This window comes from Mesoplodon mirus (assembly GCF_964341445.2).
Source record: "Mesoplodon mirus genome assembly, chromosome: 16".
Classification (NCBI taxonomy): Eukaryota; Metazoa; Chordata; class Mammalia; order Artiodactyla; family Ziphiidae; genus Mesoplodon; species Mesoplodon mirus.
In genome coordinates, this window is record NC_138992.1 from 7,161,610 (window position 1) to 7,177,290 (window position 15,681).

The 15,681-nt window shown below is 47.9% G+C and overlaps 1 protein-coding gene across 1 annotated transcript in view; it reads left to right on the plus strand.

Annotated features, from left to right (window-relative positions):
* The window catches only part of ZFAT (zinc finger and AT-hook domain containing), a 161,080-nt gene that overhangs the window by 90,137 nt on the left and 55,262 nt on the right, over positions 1-15,681 (plus strand). The window contains exon 11 of the mRNA XM_082601805.1: positions 8,884-8,972. Within this exon, the coding sequence (XP_082457931.1) occupies positions 8,884-8,972 (89 nt within the window). The remainder of the gene's footprint in view (positions 1-8,883; positions 8,973-15,681) is intronic.

Here is a 15,681-nt window from a genome sequence, read left to right on the forward strand (position 1 = left end):
TTGGGGGTATAATAGTAGTGGAATCGCTGGATCATACGGTAGGTCAGTTTCTAATTTTCTGAGAAACCCAATATTAGTTTCCACTGTGGTTGGACCAGTCTACATTCCCGACAACAGTGTATGTGTTCCATTTACACCACATCCTCGCCAAGGTGCTGTGCATTTTCTAAGTGCTGGTCACGAGGCTGGGGGCTTTGTATATCCCAGAGTGAGCCCCACACATCCTCGCCAAGGTGCTGTGCATTTTCTAAGTGCTGGTCACGAGGCTGGGGGCTTTGTATATCCCAGAGTGAGCCCCGCACAGCTGCCAGCAGGTGAGGGTGACTATTTTTAGGAGCGGAGCCCGTCTCCTCTACTCAGGAGAATCTCCCGCTTGAGCACGGGGGCCTCAGCAGGGCAGACTCTCCACTGCCCCCTCCCCAGCCCCGCACTCTTGCACATCCACCTTTCCTTCCAGAGCAGAAGGAAATGTAGTCGGAAGGGCAGTCCTAACCCTCCCAGGGTTGGGGGCACCTCTCGACGTCTAACCCAAGGCAGAATAACAGGGACTTCTGTTCCTTTTCTCCCCCATCCCACCTTCAAATCCTGTCCCCTCTACCTAGCAGGACAAGCTGAGTAGATTTCTGCCTAAGACCTGAGTCAAGGGCTGAGCTCAGGATTGCCTGCCTCCAGACCCTGGGCTTTTTCTGGTGGTACCTGATTTAGCCAGCATCCCATTGCCAGGCGCAGCCAGTGTCCACAGGTCAGAGATCAGCTTTGTTCCATCAGCCAGTTGGCCATGAAGTACTGGCTGAAGAGCTCAAGTTAGAGAAACAGACCCCTCCCAGAGGAAACTTGAAAACGGAGATTCTGCAAAGATGGTACCTCACCTATTGAGGGATGAACAGAAGTAGTGGAGGTGACATTTCTGCCCCCCGATCTCCCATCTTTGAACGGGAGTTGCGCCATCACACATTTTGAGGAAAATAGGAGCTGCTGATGAAACATTGTGTTTCCAGAACGGGCAGCAATATCCGCAGTGGAAATCTCCAGCAAGCCCAGCACTCAGAAAGATGCCTGACAGAAAAGCACAGGTGCAGAGGTTGCCGATGGTGTCTTTTTTCTTACCACCTGCAACAGCAGCCAGGATCATTCACACACTGCCACGCAGTCCTCAGACTATCCTTGAACTACCCGTCACATCTTTTCTTTCCTGAACTAATTTGGTGCCAGTTCCTGAGCCCCTTCTGGGGAAGGTAGCCTGTTTCATTCTTGTACTGTTGTTGTTTTCACCTTTTTAAAGTTAAAGTATCACACACATACAAAAAATGCATACTTGTAAGTGTTCCACTCAGTGGATTATCACAAAGGAAGCACACCGTGTAACCGCATCCTAGGATGAGACATGAACACTGCCAGCCCCTCAGGAGCCCTCCTCACCCATCCCCCCAGCTGTTCCCTTTCACTACTCCTCAAGGTAGCTACTACCTGGACTTCTAACACCGGAAGGTGATCTGTCCTGTCTTTGAACTTCATATAAACTGATTCATATAAACGTGCTCTTCTGTGTCTGGCTTTTTCCTTTGCACGTTAAATTTGTAAGGTTCACCTGGGTTGTTGTGATTTTGACGTTTAACCTCTGGGCCTCTGGATCAAATAAGAATTTCATAAGTAACTGAGATTCTAAATTCTGTAGTTTGTAACAAGGAAGACTTTGTACCTTCAATTAGCTTCTCTCATTGTGCCAGTGTTTTTGCAGTAAGCTTGGAGTGCTTCCCTCAGAAGAGTGTTTCTCCAGAGAGTAGTGTGACTCTGCTTTCTTTTGTTCTCCTTACTGACAAGAATTGGCTCAGAATGACTTGTGACTGTTTAGAAAGGTTCAGTCCTGACTCAGAAGACAAGAAATGACCACCCTGAGATGATTCACAAAATTAGGCCACTGTCTTTTCTGTGCAAAGAGGAGGGGCAGAGATGCCTCAGTCAGTGTACAGCTAGTCAAGGCTGGCCGGTGTTTTAAGACAGTGAGCTGTTTTTTATTTTTTTGCTTTATAACAAATTTAATCAGTTATACATATACATATGTTCCCATATCCCCTCCCTTTTGCGTCTCCCTCCCACCCTCCCTATCCCACCCCTCCAGGCGGCCACAAAGCACCGAGCTGATCTCCCTGTGCTATGCGGCTGCTTCCCACTAGCTATCTACCTTACGTTTGGTAGTGTATATATGTAGACAGTGAACTCTTTTGAGCTTCAAGTTTGGGAACCACTGATATCACTTTATTGTTCCACATTGAAAGACCCATCTTCTGGACTGTGGGCAATAGCGAATGGGATCCAACATCCCAGCGTTTCAGAGATGGGTGCTAATTTACCAGAAATGCTTTTCTGTTACACAGAAAACATTAAAACCACAGTCACAGAAATCTAACCCCTTCCTACAAGTATGCCCACAATTCTATCACACGACAAATGAATTATTCTTTAAAAATTATTTTTCAACCTTTATTCCTGGTCAGATGGAATGATTACATAGTTGTGATCAAAGGATAAATATCATTCTTTTAGCTTTAAAATTACCATTAGTTTTTGTTGCTGTGGAGTCCATGAATAATACATTTAAGAGGTGTATAATGTTCCATTAAGGTGGTGATCCATGAGTTACATAACCATTCTCTTATTTGGGGGCAATGTATTGTTTTCTTTTTTCCTCCCGTTATTACAGCTTATGTTGCAGGGAATGCTTTCTTGCATTAATTAATTAATGCAAGAATTAATTCCTTAGGACATATTTCCAGGAGGAGGGTGGCTCTTTTCGTTTTGGTGGTTTGAATCATGCATTGCACGGCCAGCTTACTTTTCAAAAAAATTGTACCAGAAACATGACAGTGTTCTCACTGAGCTCCTTCATTTTTGCATGATATTAAACATGTTCAGTTTCTTAGTTTAATGGATATCAGACCTTACCATTTTATTATACTTTTTTTTTTTTTGCGGTATGCGGGCCTCTCACTGTTGTGGCCTCTCCCGTTGTGGAGCACAGGCTCCGGACATGCAGACTCAGTGGCCATGGCTCACGGGCCCAGCCGCTCCGCGGCATGTGGGATCTTCCCAGACCGGGGCACGAACCCGTGTCCCCTGCATCGGCAGGCGGACTCTCAACCACTGCGCCACCAGGGAAGCCCTATTATACTTTTTAGGGATTTGATAATCATGAAATCGATCAGGTGAATTAGAGGATTAGCTGGATTGCATGAGTATCGTGCGTGAGGAATTTGTAACATTGACGGGTTCATAGCGCTGTGTGCAAGTGTTTGCTGTCATTGGCCTTCTTTTGATTAATTAAGTCGGATTTAATCCTCTCTTGAGTGCATTGTTTGTTCATGTCCTTTTTTATGTCTTTGCCTTGAGGGGTCTTGGCGTTTTATATTCATGCACCCAGTGATTCATTCAACAGCTGTATTTGCTGGGACTCTTGGTTGCCGTTGTCAGAAACTCATTTGAGGTCACCGAAACAGAAAAGGGACATTTATTTTATCCTACAGAGACTGCGATCCTTGCGTTTTCCGTTGCTTCTTCACAGGACTGTCCTCACCTCCTCTCCCTGTGACTGGGCCCTGTCAACCTCCCACCTTCACTTGACCATCGCTTGCTCACAGAGGCCCTCCCTGATGGCTCAGCCCCGTGGCCACACCCTGTCCCGGCCTCCTCATCCTCCAGTGCCCTGTCCATTTCCTCCATAGCCCATTGTGATCTGTAGTGATTTATTTGCTTCTTGTCCTTATAGGCTGTGAGCTCCATGAAGGCAAGGGCTCCTCTGTCTGCTCGCTGCTGTGCCCAGGGGCCACCTGGTCCCCACACACAGTGGCCCCTCGGGGAGTGCTTGCTGAGTGGATGTCTTTGTCCCTCACCTTTGCTCCTCTCTGCCTCCTTCTCATGTTCTCATGTTCTGTCTCTGTCTCCCTTTGCAGACTGGTTTGAGTTCTTACTTCATCCACAGATTGAAAATATAATGACCAATAGGTTCTGAGTTACATGCCTCAGATCCCGACAGTTCAGATTCCTGGCTCAGCTTGGGTCACTGGTCCACAGCGGTCCCATCACCTGTGGCTGAGAGTGCGGGGATGGTGGGCAGGGCCATATACAAGGCTCTGGGGGTGCCCTGTGTGATGGTGGTGGCTGTGGGGAGGGAGAGGGCACATGGCCGAGGAGACATCCTGCCGGGACGGCCCTGTGACTTGCTGCCAGCCTCATAGCTGGCATGCTCTCGCTGCCGGGCACAAGGATGTGGAATGAGAAGTCTACTGTCCCTGTCCCCAAAGTACCTGCAGCCCACCGAGGGCGCCAGGTGGACCAACCAGAGATGAACTGGTGAGCCACTCGGAATTAGGCACTTGGGTACAGCAGCGGGTAGGACGAACAACAACCAAAGCAGAAACGAAACACCCCACCGTCGTGAAGCTAAATGAGGAACAAGATCAATCAGTAAAATAGGGGGTATATTACAATTGAGACATGAGAAAATGTCTTAAATATTGAGAAAATTGAGATATGAAAATATGAATGTGAAACGGTTCAGTTTCAATATGAAAATGTTACATGACGAGGGATGTCACAAAGGAATCAGTAAAGGAAGGTGGGGATGGTCATGGAAGGGAAACCAGCCAGCAGAGCATGGAAGGAAGGGCACCCTGGGTCCCAGAACAGCAAGTGCAAAGGCCCAGAGGTGGCGTGAGCGTGCTGTGTCCCTGGGGTGGAGAGGGGGGGCGAGGGTCATGGCTGAGCACAGGAGGTAACGGGGAGGCTCCCAGCAGCCGTTGCCAGGTGGTCACGGCTTGCTGTGGGTGGAGACAAGGCCAGAGCAGTTGCTGGGGGCAGAATGCAGAAGGCCTTCTGTGAACTCTTTGGTGTTATACGTTACTTACACGTTATCATTTTCCTTTCTCTGTTTGCATTCTTTCTATTTTAAGGAGTATTATCTCAGGCTGGCTTAATTGGACCTTTCCTTGGATTGTCCCCGAGAGTGCCAGGGACGTCAAAGCACTAGGATTTGAGGGGCGCTGCCCCAGTGGCCGTGGCAGAGCAGGGTCCGCTGCTGGGTCACCTGCACACACCCTCGGCCTCTTCTCTCAGGGGACCACTTTTCGGGTGCTTGCCACCTGGAGTCTGAGCCCATCCTGGCAGCAGGCAGAGGTTGCCTCCCCATTTTTCTAGTGGGGACACACTGAGCAGCAGGGAGGAATGAGCCTCGGGCCTCACAGGTGAGCTGGCCAGGGCTGCAGGAGAGCGCCCCTCCGTGCCACGCTGGTGCTTCCCGGGGCCGCCGTCCTGCGGGACCAGGCTTTACGCCTGTGGTTCACATGTGCCCCTTGCTGTTGGAAATTCTTTGTTCCCTTTGGGGAAATCGTGCCATGTCCTTATTAGCCGAGAGGATTCTTATGTAGCCGAGTCAGAGCTTTGGGGTCCAAATCCAGGCTCTGCCACCAACTGCTTCACAACCTGGCAAGTTGCTCAGCTTCGTGTTCCTAGTCCCTCATCCATAAGAGGGGTGCCCTGCCTTGCCTCCCCGGGTTCTGGGCTGCACGAGGAGATCAGACACGCCACGTCCCGGCACAGCTGCTGACGGCCAGCAGCGCGCTACATAGAGCTAGCCGGGCATGTTGTGTGCAAAATGAACTAAGTTTTTTTTAAAAGTCCACCTCATTTTTTCTTTGTCATCATTCCCTTCTTTTCCTGGGCTGCTCTGTGACTCACATCCGATACAGCCATTTGCGGTGCACCTACCAGCCCTTTGAGGTCACTCTAACCTCGGGTAAATCTGCGTTTTCTAGACAATTCTCCCTGTGATTCTCAGGAGTATCTTGATAGAAAACAATCTGATAGTCTCAAATCATTACATTTTTATGATTAGTCATGCATCTATATTGCATTATTTTACTTAGGCAGCAAAAGATTATGTCAAGCGCTCTCCCAGCCTGTTCGGTGGGGGGGCGTCAGTGGTCGCTGAAAACGTTTGTAGTATTTATTGCCTGCGCTCTGACGCCTCATAAGGGATGGCTTTTAAGAGCTGCCTTCTTTCCTTGTCTCTGGCGAGCCCTGGGAGTATATTCGTAAAAGATTGACTGTGGATCTCAAACGAGGTGATGCCATTTATTCATTTCAGGCACTAATCATTTTTAGCTTAATCTCCTCCTCTTTGATCCAAGTGTATTGGTAGTGAGTGAAAATATTTATCAACGTGGATATCAGCTTTCCTTCCCGCGTGGTGCCAGTGGGGAACCTAGACACCATTCTGCTCAGGCTGCCTGAGACAGTCATGATGTATTTAGGCGAGTCACACACCAGTGGAGAAGTATGGGTGTCCGAGTTTATACAGGAGATTTGTAGCCATGCATAGCCCTTCTGTTTGAAAAAGATGGTACTGTGTTCAGGGGAAGGTGTTAACTGCGCTCTAATTATGACTTTTCTGCCTTACACATGAAAAAGTTTTCCTCATACTTTGGACTTGCAGAATTAGTAGAATCTAGAGTTTGGGGGTCCTTCTCCTGGAATGATAGGTACAATTGCAGTATTAACATGTTTATATTATTGTTTCCCTTTTGCTGCTGCTATCGAGAGCATTAGTCAAGTAAGATGTACAAAGTTGGGCTTCCCTGGTGGCGCAGTGGTTGAGAGTCCGCCTGCCGATGCAGGGGACACGGGTTCGTGCCCCGGTCCGGGAAGATCCCACATGCCGCGGAGCGGCTGGGCCCGTGAGCCATGGCCGCTGAGCCTGCGCGTCCGGAGCCTGTGCTCCGCAACGGGAGGGGCCACAGCAGTGAGAGGCCCGCGTACCGCAAAAAAAAAAAAAAAAAAAGATGTACAAAGTTTCCTTTTTGCTTCTTGCGCAGCTCAGTTTAGTAGAATGCACAGAACGTGTTCAGTGTGTGCCAGGCGCTCAGGCACCGGGAGTGCCAAGATGACTAAGACGTGGTTCCTGCCGATGGGAGGCCACTGGCAGGTCATGACCGTGCTGCAGGGCCAGGGCATGGGCAGAGGGTGTGAGAGCGTGGGGGAGCTTCAGGGGTGGCTCTGAGCCCGCTTGTACCAGAGGTGCTGTTCAGCTGGAGTTTTCAGTTAAAGTGAAGGATGACCACATGCCAAGAGACAGTGCATCTCAGGCACGGAAGATGGTAGCAGAGGCTCAGGGTTCTTAGACTGCAAAGGCAAAACAGGACGTCAGAGAGACGGATCGGGGGGAGAGTTACTTTGATTTTGGGTGCCTTCCGTGCCATGCTTTGGAACTTCAACTTTGATCTGTATTTGGAGTCATCGGTGGGCTGTGCAGCAAGGGCCGTGGACGAGTTTGTGTGTTAGATCAAGGATGGAGGATGGGGCACCAGGATGGATGGATGATGGATGGAGGGGGGGGGCAGTGGGTGGGTGATAGATGGATGGGAGGGTTGCCTGAAAGAAAGGAAACCAATTCATTTGAGCAATGGCTTTCGCCGTTGTCCAGGAAGGAAATGAGGAGGGCCTAAACCAGTGTGGAGGTTTTAGAAACAGAGAGAAATAGAAAAATACTGGGAGTTGAAATCAGGTGCTTAAAAAATAAGGTGAGTGCAGTTGGGGTCATGGAGATGTTGAGGAAGGCTACTGGGTCTCTGACTCGGGCGATCAGGTGGGTGATAAACTAGGAAGGCAGGAGTTGGAACCCATATGAGGGGTGAGGCAAAGAGTCCAAATGAGGACATTTGGGACAGCTAAGCAGACAGTTGAATACTCAAACCTCAAGTTTAGGGAATGATAGAAGGTGTAAAAGTATGAGTAGAAGGTGTGGGTTTTGACCTCAAAGGTTTACATGCAAGGATGCTTGTAGAAGGAGAAGAGCGGGGGTGTGGGCTGGAGCACTCTGGGACCTCAGTGTGTAAAAGCTGTAGATGGGAGAGAGTGTGTCTGGGATACACAGGACGAATAGAGAGGCACGGGGAGAGGCAGTAGAGGCGTGGCGTCAGAGGAGCAGAGGGTTTCCCAAGCGCGGCCCGTTAGCAGAGCCACGTGCGGGAGAGTCCTGTCAAACGAGGACTGGAGTCCGCCATTGGCTTGGCGTCATGGAGGTCCCTGGTTACCTCGGCGAGACAGATTTTGGGGCGAGCTGGTGTCACCTGCCAGTTTTGGGGTGGGCTCAGGAGTGCATAGAAAAGGAGCATGGAGGCTGCAGAGGTGGACAGCTTTTTCACCCAGCTCGTGTGGGAAGGAAAGGTGTGAGAGGTCCCCAGAGGGAGCCAGTGTTTCTGTGGCACCACGTGCAGTGACTGTGGTCATTGCTGCCTCTGGAGGCTTAGAGCCATTAGAAGCTGCGTGGTGAACATCGCTGCTGTGAGAAGTAGGCCATAGGTTTACTTGGTTGCACATTTGCATTATTGCAAGTTGAGGTTTTATTTTTGCTCCTCAGGGGTAAAAAATGTAGCCTGCCCCATATATCCATTGATTTAACGTGTGGGCTTGTTTATCACATCACTGAATGTTTATAAATTGCTGAAACATTAATCCTCTCAAAAGACCCACGTTTCACACTTCTCTGTCGTTTTCTCTCTGGCGTCTCCTGAAATCTGCCTTTTACACTCCTACGAGTCCCAAGACACAGATCTCTTCTCTTGCTGAAGGGCATTCTGCAGGTTCTGTTGGCTCTCGGGGTGGCGTCCACACTCCTAGGGAGACACTGAGGCCCCTGGCGTGCGGCCCCCCAGCCCCCCTGGGCTAGACGGAGCATATGCTGCCTTGCGGCTGTGCATGTCCTTGCTGGTTCCCCCTGACGCTCTGGACACCCCCGACGGCACAGGGCATCTTCGTGCCTTCGTGCACGCTCCACTCACACGCAGGGGCTGCGAGCCTGACGGCGCTCACCTTCTTCTCCCTTCTTTTCAGGGAAGCAGTTCAAGTGCACGGTGTGCGACTACACAGCAGCCCAGAAGCCACAGCTGCTGAGGCACATGGAGCAGCACGCCTCCTTTAAGGTAAGTGGACTTGGCACCGGAGCGGGTATTCAGGTTGGAAGCGCACCGCTCTTCAAAATAAAGATGGAGGGAGCCTCCTTTCGTTGTTTTGGAGCGTCCCCTTCCCTTCTGGGCCTGCTCAGCCAGTGCACGTGGAGCCTGGGGTGTGGCTCGGCTGACTGCATGCCCTCTCCTTCTGCACGTGGAGCGCTTCTCTGTACTTTGGGGACCAAGTCCAGGAACAGAGTGTAAGAGGACGCAGACTAGAGAAAGGCACCCTCTCACCGTAAAAAACTGGAGCGATTTAGAGCAAAGAGTACGTGCTTTAAGGACAAGTATGTGCTGTCAGATCCTGGATTGTCTCAGGTGAACCCCTGTTATGGCAGGTGTGATGATGCCTGGTTGGCAGGCGCTTGTAAGAGCTTGAAATGGCGCTCATGTGCCCGCCACGGTGCCAGCGTGTAACAGGGGCTCGGGAGACCGTGGCTTTCCTTATTCTTTTAATACCTCCAGTTGATGTTTCTTTCATGTAGATGGTAATATCCCCTTGGCCACTGCTTATGGTGCAGTTATTGACAACAAGCACTCTGGTCCAGTGAATTTGTTTAATAAAAAATTCTGCTCAGCCCTCAGCAACTCGACCCTTAAAATCAATGCTGTTGCTGCTGGCACGTGCATGTGAAGGTGGGAACATGATGCTCTGAGATGTTTGTTGAAATCGTGTCCACTGCTAAGTCCCAGAGGGCGGTAGGCAGAACGTGGAAGGACCCTGGGCCACCACACTCAGAGGTGCATTTATATTTATTGAGCATCTACTGTGTCCCTGCACTGTGCCAGGAGCTTCACCCCCCTCAACTCTGATCTCCACGCAGTAGATATCATTGCCCGGATCGGACAGCTGAGCAACCTGCATCTCACATAAGTTAAGTGACCCCCACGAATCTTTCCTCGAGGCCCATATCCACGGGCTTCAGTCGCCGTTATAATAGCGGCCAGCCTGTGCCGTCTGTCACCCCTTCTGAGGTACGAGGACCCTCCCTGACGACAAGCTCATCTGATGCTCAGAACAGCCTTGGGATGAAGTCACATGAAGCCTCATGATCTCTCCTCTTGTAGTTAAGAAACCAGGTGGCTCGGGGGGGCGGAGGGCTCATGTGCTTTGACTATCCAGGAGGTAAGGGAGTGAGAACTGGGGCCTTGCCTCCGAGTCCTAGGCCTGAGCATCTCTCGCCAGATCTTCTCAGTCCCTCGTTGACGGCTGAAAGGGGGCAGTTGGGGAACCTGAGGCTGCTGTGCCTGTCGCTTCTGTAGCTGCTTTCAGGTCTGCACCGAACACGAGTTTCTCAGGTGAGAGCCACGTGTCACCCAGCAGGCGTGCAAAATGTCTCAACTGGGATATTCCATGTTTGCATACTTTGCACATAATTAAAATTAAGAGCTTAATGTCGCATTCCACCTCTCATAGATGTGTTTCTTTGGGGGACTCTGGATTTTCTTAGACTAGTGCCATTGTAGGACTAGAGGATGCAGAGTTAGGGGAACTCTCACTTTATAGATGAGAAATGTAGACCCAGGGAGGGTGATTTCTGTGCTCGCTGTTTCAGAATCGGAGCTAGACTTCTCATCCATTCCTCAGTTTCCGTGTGGAGCATCTTCCCTTCCTAACCAGACACAGCAGACAGTCTCTCTGCCCTGAAGTCCTCATTGACTTGTTCCTCAGATGTGTGGAATCTTTGGTTTGTGTGCAGAAGTGCATTTGGGGGTGATTTGATTGAAGGTGTCCCTCTCACGTGTGGTTCTCAGCTTTTTCCTGCCATCACATGGTTGTACTCCAGGGCCTCAGGAGCCCGACTAAGCTGGGCCCTGGGTCATGGCCGGTTTCCCACAGGCTCTCTGTGGATGTAGGGGTCGCCCTGCTGAGCGGTGCCCCAGCTGCGGATAAGATTCAGCCTGAATGAGAACCACTAATTCAGCCCCGGGCTTCTCCCTTCCTCCATGTCAGGATGCTCTTCTTGTACACATGCGTGTAAGTCATGCTTCTCAGTTAACTGGGGCTGATGAGGCAAAATGAAATGGATTCCTGCCAGCCACCCTCCTCCTAACTGTAATTGCCCTTTCCCTTTCCTCTCTGTCCACCCCTGTAGTAGTTTTCCATTACTGTTGTGATAAATTACTCCAGCTTTGTAACTTAAAAAACACAAGTTTATTGTCTTATAGTTCTGTGGTTCAGAATTCCAGCACAGGTCACACTGAGCTAACATGCAGGTGACATGTTCTTTCTGGAGGCTCTAGGAGAAAATCCATTTCCTTGCTCTTCTCTGGCTCCTACAGGCCATCTGCACTCCTCAGCTCGCGGCCCCTTCGTCTTGTCTTCAAAGCCAGGTGAGCATCCCCCATCTCTCTCCTCCTCTGACTCTCCTCTTCTGCTTTCCTCTTCCAGTTTGAACGGACCCTGTGATTACAGCGCACCCACTTGGATAACCCAGGACAGTGTCCTTATCTTAAAGTCAGAGGATCAATAACCTTAATTCTAGCTGTAGTCTTAATTCCTTTTTGCCACATAAGGTTCCAGGGATTAGGACGTGGTCATCTTTGGGGAGGGCATTTTTCTGCCCACTGCATTCCCCCACTCTTTTTTCTTCCTTTCACATCTATCTGTGTGGTAGACATTTTTCATCCATATCAGAAAATATGTAGTATGCATCTCCTACATTCCCTTTTCCTACCCACAGCAAACATTATGAAGAAATCAAGTGTCACTGGTTTACTGATCCAAGATGAGACTTCAACATCTTGGGCAAATACTGCTAATCCATTGCAGTTGGCTTGCTAGAGGAAACCAGTTTGCCTTTCCAGATCTGGATGTGTAATTTTCAGTATATAATTTGTGTCAGGAAACACTGTAATAAAGACAAACTCCTGTATTGCCTTTTAAAATTACATGGTGTTGGGCCTCCCTGGTGGCGCAGTGGTTGAGAGTCCGCCTGCCGATGCAGGGGATACGGGTTCGTGCCCCGGTCTGGGAGGATCCCATATGCCGCGGAGCGGCTGGGCCCGTGAGCCATGGCCGCTGGGCCTGCGTGTCCGGAGCCTGTGCTCCGCAACGGGAGGGGCCACAACAGTGAGAGGCCCGCATACAGCAAAAAAAAGAAAAAAAAAAAAATTACATGGTGTCATTCATGTGTTTATTTTAAGAATGAAATTAAAATGTATTCACTAAATAAGATTTGGAAAATGCTTTTTGGTTCTTTTCCTCGGGGGAATTTTTGGATGTATTGTTAGACATGGTTGAGGTCACACTGTAAATGAGCATTTTTTTGATGGAGATTAAAATGTCAGCTTTATCAGTGATGAAGCTCTACTGGAGAATGTGGCTTAGATGAGTGGCCAGATGATTTGCTGAGAATACTTCTGAGTTAGAACAACCTCACAGTCAAAGGCCAGACGGGGGTACCTGCATACTTTAGCCATTACAAATATTGCCTTTTTTCTTTATCCTCATTTCATGGGCCTTTTTTCATTTTATGAAAATACATTTATTAACTGCTTTTAATGGCTGCATAAGGATGAGTGTCATAGTTTAATGTAACATTCCCCTCATAATTGGACAGTTGGGTCGTTTCCAGTTCTTGCTGTTATAAATAACCTTACAGTGGACATCATACCAAAAGCATTTCTATGTCACCCTAAAATCCAAAGACTATGGAACACTGGGCAAAGCCCACCAAACCACTGAGGGTTCACAAACAGTGAAGGTGTTATATGTGCTTCTTGCAGCTATAAATAAAATGCATTCCCTAGGGTGGGGCTGACACAATCGACCTTAAAGGTGTGCCAGAGAAGATGCTCGGACGAGAGGAACCAGTGCTGAGCCAGGAGTCTCTAAACAGGAGCAGGCTTGTTCCCTTGGCCCAGCTGTTCAGCTCTCTGCTTCTTGCACATAAATAAGCCGCATGCCATTCTGTAAGCAATGTGATCACCAGGCAGACTCACTTGTGGAGTTTTCTCCATTAGGCTCATATGAACCCATAACTCTGCTGATAGAAATGTTCTCAGTCACAGGGCTGGTGGATTCTGTGCCGGTCTCCTCGCACATCAATAATAAAAAGTGGCTTTATTTAATTTAAGAACATTTTGAAATAATTTTAGACTCACAAAAAGTCTCGGAGTTCCTGTGTACCTAGCACCCACCTTCCCTTGGTGATAACATCTTTAGCTATAGTATGTTGTCAAAAGTAGGAAATGGACTTTGCGACACTACTATTAACTAAACTATAGACCTTATTTGGATTTTACCAGTCTTATCTATTTTTTTAAATTTAGAAACTATTTTTAGAAGTGGTTTTAGGGGAATTCCCTGGCAGTCCAGTGGTTAGGACTTGGCGCTTTCACTGTCAGAGGTCCAGGTTCAATCACTGGTTGGGGAGCTAAGATCCCACAAGCCATGTGGCACAGCCGAAAAAAAAAAAAACAGAAAACAAAGTAGTTTTAGGTTCATAGCAAAATTGGGAGGAAAATATAGAGACTTCCTATATATCACCTGGCTCCACTCCCCCTCCACATACAGCCTCCCCCATTTTCAACATCCCCACCAGTGTGGTACATTTGTTACAACTGATGAACCTATATTGATATATCATAATCACCTGAAGCCCATAGTTACTATTTGGGTTCCCTCTTGGTGGTGTACATTCTACGGGTTTGGACAAATGTATAATGACATATATCCACAATTGCAGTACCATACAGAATAGTTATACTGCCCCCAAGATCCTCTTTGCTCTGCCTATTAGTCCCTCTCTTCCCTCTGCCTCCTGGCAACTTCTGACCTTTCCGCTGTCTCCATAGTTTTGCCTTTCCCAGAATGTCATACAGTAGGAATTGTACAGTATGTAGCCCTTCTAGATTGGCTTCTTTCACTTAGTAATTGCATTTAAGGTTCCTCCATGTCTTTTCATGGCTTGATAGCTCATTTCTTTTTAACACTGAATAATATTCCATTGTCTGGATGGACCACAGTTTATGCATTTATCTACTAAAGGACATCTTAGTTGCTTCTGAGTTTTGGCAGTTATGAATAAGGCTGCTGTAAACATCCATTTGCAGGTTTCTGTGTGGTCATACGTTCTCAGCTCCTTTGGGTAAATACCAAGGAGTGCAATGGCGAGATTGTATGGTAAGAGTACGTTTAGTTTTGTAAGAAACCCCCAAACTCTCTTCCAAAGTGACCATGCCATTTGTACCACGGTAGCTGTGCCATCTGGAAGTTCATTGAGATTGTTTGGCACTTGAAAATTTCTGAGAGCAATGAGATCTTGTAGAAAAACGCAGGCTTTTAGAACAAGACAGACTCAGGTTTAGAGCTAGACAGACTGTGCCACTTACAGGCTGTGTTAGTTAACTTCTTTATACAATTTTATTGTTTGTAAAACGTTGATGGCAATATGTGTCTCCTGGTATTGAAGATATTAAAGGCAATATCACTTTTATGAGAAGTGGATCTGGTACATGGTAGATGATCAAAAAATGTTGGCTCTTTTTCCCCTCCCCTGTCTCTTAAAAATGACTCCAGTTCCTAAAAGAACCAAAGCAAGGATTATAAACCAGTCTAATCATGCTTTCAATTTATGTTTGTAAATCACTCATTCTAAATATTTTCCAGGTGTTGTGTTTTCCTTATATATATTTTTAGATGTTGGTGTTATTTTGCTTTTGTTGTTGCTTATGGCTTTGGAGTTAGGCAGATAAGGATCAAAATCTTAATGCCACGACTTACTAACTAGCTGACCTTTGGGGATTTTGATCCTTCGCCTTTTTGGGCCACTGTCTCCTTATTTGAAAATTGGGAACAATGATACCATGATTTCAAGGGCTACATTAAGAAGGAGAGGTTGATTTGAGGGAGCAGATTAGAAGGAATGTGCCCCCATTGCTTTGGACAGACCTGGACCATCAGCCCTGTGCAGGCCAGCTCCAGGGAGGAGGTGCTGTGAGGGCCTCAGGCTTGCTCTCTTGGTAGCAAGAGCTGGGGGGCTTTCTTTTTAATGGGAGCATCTCTGGCCTCCTGCCACCCTTCCCATTGGATTAGTTCTTCTCTTTCCGTAAACCTGGAGGCCAGACCAGCATCCTTGACTACACCACATTCCCATGTGGTTCTGAGGCAGAGGCTCCACAAATCATAATCTGCCAGCCACTGCACTGGGTTTTGAACTGTGTGAAGGGAAGGTCCTATCTGAGTTTTTATATAAAGTGTGTTCTTGTAAATAGCATATAGCTGGATCTTGTTGTTGCCTGTATATGTGTGTGTGTGTGTGTCCACGTGCCCACACACAACTAGTCTGACAATCACTGCTCTTTAATTGGAGTGCTTAGTTCATTTACATTTAATGTGATTTTTGACACGTCTCACTTGAAAAGTATGGTCTTGGTGTTTATTTTCTCTGTCATGTCAGTTCTTTGATCCTCTCTCCTCCTCTTCTGGCTTCTTTTGGGTGAATCAGGTATTTTTTAGTATTCCATTTGACTTTTTCCCCTGAGAGTAGAGATTTTCTTTTTCAGGTAAATTTTAAATTTTAGAACAGTTGTAGAATTACAGAAAAATTGTTATGGTAATATGGAGAGTTTCCATATTCCACATACCCAGTTTCTCCTGTTGTTAGCATCTGACATTTACAATAGTACATTTGCTTCAACTAATGAACCAATATTAATACATCATTAACTAAAGTCC